The 7,609-nt window shown below is 56.0% G+C and overlaps 1 protein-coding gene across 4 annotated transcripts in view; it reads right to left on the minus strand.

Moving 5' to 3' along the window:
* Positions 1–5,044, minus strand: part of INTS3 (integrator complex subunit 3) — a 71,044-nt gene extending 66,000 nt beyond the window's left edge. For all 4 annotated transcript variants that reach the window (XM_067539295.1, XM_067539296.1, XM_067539297.1 and 1 more), the window contains exon 1: positions 4,832–5,044. In XM_067539295.1, the coding sequence (XP_067395396.1) occupies positions 4,832–4,933 (102 nt within the window). In that variant the 5' untranslated portion in view covers positions 4,934–5,044. The remainder of the gene's footprint in view (positions 1–4,831) is intronic.
* Between the last annotated feature and the right edge of the window lie 2,565 nt (positions 5,045–7,609).

The raw sequence follows: 7,609 nt of genomic DNA on the forward strand, positions 1-7,609 counted from the left end.
CAAGCCTGGGTCCCACAGATCCAGGCTTAGCGTGCAATGTAGACAACCCTCAGAATCACTGTGTGCATTGGGCTGAAGAGGCAACGAGGGAAGGAGCCTTCGTGCATGCTGGCTCTGCAGCTCCCAGGTAGCTTCAACTGATCAGAACCAAACTGGATTCGATTCCCTTCACCCACTGCAATGCACTGTCCTGGAATGACCTAATAAACCCACTTGCTGTTGCTAAGTTATAACAGTGCAAGAGGGAAAAATCTCAGGAGCAAGAGCTTCCATGTGACCTCAGAAATCCACAGGGGTTATTTTAGTTAGATTTTTGAAAGTTAATCCTCCCATAGCCTCAGCTGACTGACGTCTTTGGGTAGTTTGGATGTGAACACCCGGAGACCGGCACGCTGCCATTTCAAACCAGCCTTTCCAGCTAGCACTGGGTAAGAATTGGAGGTACCTCCTCACCTGCCAATACAGACGCAGAGCCCCTCACTAACTTTACCTGAGGGGCTCCAGGCACATGCCAGGAGGACAGCAGATCCTTGCCTGCAGAAACCAGGCAGACATTTGAAGGGAACAGCTGGTGCTGGGTTAAGCCCTATCCATACTACAAGCAGCACCATGGTCAAATATCCTTTATTCTTGCCAGTGTACACGGAACCCCACACTTAGGAAACCATGTCTGACCTATGCTAGATACGGTTAGTGCGTTTCTTTCCTGTTCACACAGAAAATGAGCAGCCATGTTTTAGCTCACAACACGGCTATTTTTGTAGTGTGACTAGGGCATGATTAGCAGGTCAGTGCTGAAGAATCAGGAAGGATCTAAGCCACGTGACAGGAAAGCTCCTCTCAGTCAGAGAACGAAGACATGTCTGCAATGGCAAAAATGGAGCCCAGGATGCCCCAGCAGTGCAGTTCTACAGGCCATGGGAAAAGCTGCAGCAGACAATACTCAGACGTTACCACCGCTACCACCCCAGCTCATCACCCAACTCCATCAGAGCAGAGTTTTGTGACACGGTGACTAAAAACCTTAAGCCCACCTGAGGACTGTGCACACTACAGTTCCTGCAGCTGCTATTGCACATGGAGCTACACAGGTGGGCAAACATGGTTCCCATTTTTGCCAGCGTAGCTACAGCCCGAGTGTATAATTGACACTGCAGGGTCCCCTAGTTAATCCTTAGCTCTTATTATAGTGAAGAGACAGATCCACTGCAGTTCAGGTTATTCTCTCCCTAGTCCAGTATTTTGCTGTGTAAGTTGTAAATTAAGCTCTGGTATAAACAGGGGAGCTCTGGCTTTGCTCCCAGGGGAGACATGCCCCTCTCACTTGGCCTGATCATTTGAACTACCAGTGCCACAGAGTCAATGCAGGATCTGAAGACCCAGCGCTAACGTTTCTGGCTCTGCCATCAGCTGGCAAGAGACCCTGCAACTGGAACATAGCCACCTGCTCTACCTGTGACAAGTGAGGCAAAGGGAGCAGATCTCACTCTCCCGCAGAGTTAACGGGGTAATGACTTGTTCGTGCCAGGGAAAGCTGCCAGATACGACCCAAGAGCTGATAAGCAGGATACGAAAGGGCTACTTCTATACAATCACTTTTGGGTTAGCACCACTTTAAAATGCAAATATGCCAGGGTGATTATGGCCCTGGCTAATGACTCCTCATGTACTAACATGAATGATGAGGAAGCTGTTGGGAAAGAGGAACCTCTCCATTTGGGAGTCTGTCTTTTGGGGTGAATGAACATGGGCCAACAAGTGCAGAAAGGCTTTTCAGTAAGGCTCTTTCAGGGCTGAGCTGCAGGACGATCAGGGAGCTGAGAGGACAAAAAGAATTTGAAAGCCCACATCTAAGGCAGATTCATTTCCATTATTTGCAAAGGCAGAACCAGATCCAGTGAGCATTAACTGAAGTTAGAAAAATTCACCCTGGAGATGGCGAACTACCTGCACTGTGAAAGTTGTCCTATCAGCCCAGCTTCCCAAAGGAAGTGGATAAGCTCATCATCACACACAGCCTTTAAACCGAGATGGATTGATTTCTAATGGATACGCTCCAATTCAACCCCAAGTCACTGGGTTTGACAGTGTCACTTATATAGTAGGGAACAATAATTCCCTCTAGTGCAGGATTCACCGAGTGAAATTCACCGAGTGTTATGCAGGAGATCTGGCCATATGACCACAGTAGTCCCTGCTGGCTTTAAAATCCAGGAGTATTTTTGCAGACTAGCTTATCTGTCCAGAGACTGTAATGAAGACACATAGCAGCTAACTCAGTCTAGTGGATCAATCTTAAAGGAAATGGCAACAGTTATGCCTCATGGATCAACCCTCACATAGTTACTCTCTACTCTGATGGGTCACCAGGGAAGAGACTAGACCAGTGTTTCTCAACCCTTGGCCTGCTTGCAGCCCAATCACGGCACAGCTGCGGCCCAGAACATTCTCAGGGCCATACAGGGAGTATATATATTGTGTGGATGAGGCCCACATAACACAGATGCAGAGAGAGCGGCACATGCGGCCCACAATGGTAAATAGGTGGAGAAGCACTGGACCAGACACACTGCAATAACTGTCTGCAGGATCGGTATTAGAACAGTAATTTTCTTAGCTATAGAAAAAAAGTGCACATGCATAAACGTGCGCATATATGTACCGCCACCAAACACACAGTTTCAGTATGTCTGGGTATTTCTTTCTCAGCAGGAGCTGACATTTTGCAGATACCTCATACTAGAAGACACAGGAAGTGCAGCTCCCTGGCATAATAAATAGGAGACACACAAACTTGAAGAGTGGCTGCAAGGTAAACTGTTAGTCTAAAAGAAAGATGTTGCCCCTACCTTAAAGCAACTTTAAAAGCATGCTGTCCAATGATGAGCTGTGCTTCCTTTATCAGAACTCTCGGCAGGCTGGCAAGAGGTCAACTTCCTCTCTTGAGTTTTAGATGATGATGCCACATGTAATGTTTTGGAGGAATATTGTCAATTTAAACAACATTCCTCCAACACCTTTGCTTAACCTACTCTTGCTATAATCAGCACTTAACATTATTCTAATGAGACAATTAGAAAGGGTACTTCTCTTGAATTTGCCACTGTGTTTACTTTGGGTATTTGACAGCACAACATGTACGAGCCTGTTTCCCCTCTATTGTCAGTTTCCCCATTTGTGAAAGTCTTACGTGCCGCCCCATGGAAGATGATTTAAAAAAAAAAACCACAGGAAAATGTGATAGTAAAACCACTAGAATTGGCTGGGTGACTCAGGAGCAGTGTAGTACCTGAAGTACCTGACACTATTTTTAACTCATTTCTTAAAAACAGATTGGATTTCACATTGGTGTCCCTTTCAATGTTTTAGTGATTTCAAATACATGCACAATGGAGAGAATTCCTAACGATTAAAGCAGGGGACCATGTGTCAGGACTTGTGGATTCTCTTCCTAGTTCTGGTGCCTACTTAAACTTTATGACCTTGAACAAGTCACTTCACCTGTCTACCTCTCAATTTCCCCAGCTGTAAAAGAGCAATATCTAGCTTGCTGGATGGGCAAGGTTTGATAGTTGTACTGCCCTAAGATCCATGGAGAAGAGGCACCACAGAACACTACATAATGTGCTACATGAATCCCAGACAAGCCACTGAGAGTCTCCTTGGCCAGGTTTCAAGGAGAATTTAAGTTCTCAGCTCTGACAGGCACACAGAGTCACATTGCTCTGAGGTCTGGGCTGTTCTATTCTATACCCAGGGACAATTGAGAGTTTTGCCAATGGTACAGAAGTTTCCAGGCCCAGCAGGCTGATATATATCAGACCTTCAGAGCAAGTCATTCCAAATACCTTTGTGTTTTTCTTTTCTACCTGATTTCCGATACGATTTTAGCCAACACTGTTTCAGCAGTCCCTAATGCATTTGCTTCTGACTCATGGTAAATAAGAGCTGGTCCTGCAAGTCCAGTAGTTCATGAGATATTATTAGCTGCTCAAATCATGTCACAACCGAAGTGATAGTACTTCACCCTACAATAGCTATCCTCTCCAAGGATCTCAAAGTGCTTTAGGAATGGTAATTAACACCTAGAAACAATAATGCTGATCTATGTTACTGATGAGTACACTGAGGTAGAGAGAGAGATTATGTGCCCAACATCAGGCAGAAAGTCTGAAGAAGAGCCAGGAATAAAACCCAGAAGTGGTCCAGCCTTTCAGGCCCTGCTCTAACCACTAGACTAAATGCCTCAGCACCATGAACAGATCCCCAAGTATCCTGACTCCCAATTCTTCTCTAAGCATCTTTCCCTGGCTGGGGAGAAAAGCAAGACCATCAGCAGAATGACAATTTCAAGGTCTGATATTTTGGATCCTGCCTGGGCTCCAAAATGCTTTGGCCGTCAGTGTAAACGCTTTCAAGAACGACCAAGTTTTCCTGTTGCCAGAAAGAAAAGCGGAGGAAGCCTGTCAATGCCGAAGTAGGAAGCAGACTTTGTGATCCTGGTCCACAGCCGCTGCCCCTCCATCGTGCCCAGATGCAGTGAAGGTGGAGACACCCCAGACGAAGCAAAGACACCACTTGCCCGGTGGGCACGCTTGCAGGCCCGCAAGCCGCCCGCTTGCCCGGCGGTGCGATGGGGACAAGAGCTTTGCACAAACACACAGGAGCGTCACCCTGCACTCTACTGCCAGGAGGAAAAGCTGAGGCGGGGGGGCACATGGGGGGGGCATGCACCCCGCCTTCCTACCACAGCAGCATGCTGCCTGCCCAGCTCCTCGCCCCCCAGCCTGTGTCCCTGCCCCCCCCGCTCCCCCCCCCCCGGCGCACCTACCTCCTCTAACTCATCCTTGGCATCCAGGATGGTGGAGAGCAGCAACTTCCCTCCTCCTCCTCCTCCTCCTGCGGCTGCTGCGCCCCCCTTCCCCTTCTCCATGGCTGGGCAGGGGGCTCCCCTCTGTCGGGCGCAGCCCCGGGGACCACCCAGCTCCTCCCCCCGGGGGGGGCTGCCCCGTCTCCCCCCGCAGCCGCCCCTCAGGCCCTGCCCTAGGATGGGATGGAGGGGGCTCCTCCCAGCACCCGCCTGGCACCTTGAGGGGAGGCTGCGGGGGGGGGAAGGTCCCCTCTCTCCCTCCCGGGGGGGCCCCTCAGCTCCTGCTCGGGGGGGGGCAAGTCGGTGTTACGGGGGCAGGGGGGTTCTTGGGGGCAGGTCCCCAGGCGGGATGGGGGGCGGGGCGGAGGGACTCGGGCGGGGGGGGGGCTCTCTATACCCGGGGGGAGGGGGGAGCAGGCGCCTCCTCACCCCCACCCAGCAGCACAGACCGGAAGTCACTGAGAGCGAGAGAGAGAAGCGAGGGGGGCGGGGGAGGAAGCGGGTTCACGCGCCGGAAGGGCCCGCCCCCTCCGCCTCCCGCCGGCCAATGGCAGCGCGGAGAGGCCCCCGAGTGACAGGCAGGGAAGGTGGCCCCGCCCCAACGGCTCGTCACAGCAGAGAGCGGGGGTGGGGCCGGCGAGACCGCCTGGCCAATAGGGAGCGATGGGCGGGGCTTCCGCGAGGGACTCGCGCTGGGCGGCTCGCGCGTTGGAGTGGGGAGGGGCGGAGCCCGCCCCCGCGCCGTGCAGCGCTGCTCGTGCCCCGTCCACCGCCTTCCACCGGCCGCGTGCGCTGCAAGGTGGCTCCGTGTTACCCCGGCCCGGCCCTGCCCCTGCCCCCGCCTGCCGCGCGCTGCCCGGAGCCCCCCCGCCACACACACACACACAGACAGCGCTGCACGGACCCCCCCGGCCTCTGCGCTGACCCCCCCCCCGCACACACACAAAGCACTCTGCATCAGGCCTGGCTCTGCCCGCCCCAGGTCTGCAGTCACGCAGGACACGGTGGCTGCCCCCCCGGGGCTGGTGGGGACCCCGGCAGGGGTAAATAAGTGGGTTCCCAAAGCACAGGGCCATGCCACTTCTGCAAACGGGGAGCCCCTGTGTGAGCCGAGCCAGGCCTGTGACGTGCGGCTGAGCCAGCCCGAGTCCAGCCAGGAGCAGGCGGGGGTGGCAGCCAGCCCATCGGCGCGAGGTCTGAACACCTTGCGAAGCGCCCCAGGCCTGGCAGCGCCGTGCAGGGCTGGAAGTGCGGGTGGGGGCGGTGGGGCACTGCTAGGGCCTAGGGCTGGAGTAGCAGCGGCTGCAGGGCGCCGGAGCTGAGCTGAGCCGAGCCGAGCTGTGCTGAGCTGAGCTGCATGGGAACCTGGCCTGGCATGGCCTGGGAGCTGAACCCTTCGTTCTTGCTCGGCTCTTCCCCAGCGGTGACCCGGGAGCTGTGCCGGGACCCTGCCTGCAAGCTGGATCCCGCCAGGGGGCCCAGCGGGGTAGCCAGCAGAGCCTGTATTGCACAGAACCTGTGCCCCAGATTCAGCAGCGGCCTCCCCTCCCCTGTCCCAGCGCCGGGGGTCAGGGGATCACGGCTGGCAAAGCTGCTTCCTTCCCGGCTCACCCTGCAGCCCCGAGCCCCCCCGCAGAGCCTGTTCTGGGCCCTGCAGGCTCTGGGCCGGGCCGGTGCTGGATGTGATTGAGGGCCAGACCCAAGGAATCCTGACTCCCAGCGCCCTGCCCCACCCCACTCTCCTCCCAGAGCTAGGACAGAACCCAGGCGTCTGGCCCCCTTTGCCTGTTCTAATCCACACCCCTCCCATCCCAGCGGTGGGAATAAAACCCAGGAGTCCTGGCTCCAAGTGGCCCCCCACTCATTAGAGCAGGTTTCCTGCCATGACCCCCCTGACCAGGATTACAGCTTACAGAGGCAGCTAGATGTGTGTGTCGGGGGGATACTCTGGGGCAGAGTCCTGGGGACTGGCACCCCCCCAGGTGCTGTTTTGGGGGGCCCATGATGCACAGATGTGCTTGAATGGTAACATTCAGCCCCCCGCTGTTCCCCGGGGAGGGGGTGTCAGCGGGCCGGGTGTCTGAGGCTCTCTGGCCATCGAGGGCCCCGGTGCTTTGCTGCTGGCCTGGCCGCTGACGGATGAGCCCCAGGAACGGAACGTCCCGTTCTGTCCAGTGCGTTCCTGGCGGGGCGGGCGCTGCCTCCCTCGCATTCCTGGCCGAGCCAGGGCTTCCCGGCCCTCCTGGGGCTGGGCTGGGCCCAACTTCCCCCCACACCCAGCATCCCACATGCCCGGCCAGCCTCACAGGTTGGCTCTGCAGAGGTGCCCCCACCGGCTGGGCAGGGCAGGCTCAGGCGTGCTGCCACAGCTGGGGGGGGGGGGGCAGAGTGGGGGTGGCACAGCTGCGTGGGGGGGAGGGGAAGGGAGGCTGGCAGAGCGGGTGTCCAACTCTACCTCCTCCCCAGTTCATCCCATTCCCGGTGAGATAGGACACCCCCACCGGCAAGCAAAGCCCCTGTTCCCACCTGCCAGCCCGTGCCCCCGGGGGCAGAGGGACTGGCCCAAACAAACCGCCTCGGGCCAGGGGAAGCCGCACAGCTGGGTCTGGGCCTGAGACACCCCAGGGCTGGGGCCCCCCACACACGGGGGAACACAGGGCTCAGCCTGGGAGGGAGGCCCAGGGGAGCAGCACTCACCCCTCGTGCTGTCCTGGGAGAGGGGCAGGCTCCCCCAGGCTG

The sequence above is a fragment of the Emydura macquarii genome, unplaced genomic scaffold, assembly GCF_026122565.2.
Source record: "Emydura macquarii macquarii isolate MOO-44397 ecotype Brisbane River unplaced genomic scaffold, CSIRO-AGI_Emac_v2 contig_527, whole genome shotgun sequence".
In the NCBI taxonomy this organism is placed as follows: domain Eukaryota; kingdom Metazoa; phylum Chordata; order Testudines; family Chelidae; genus Emydura; species Emydura macquarii.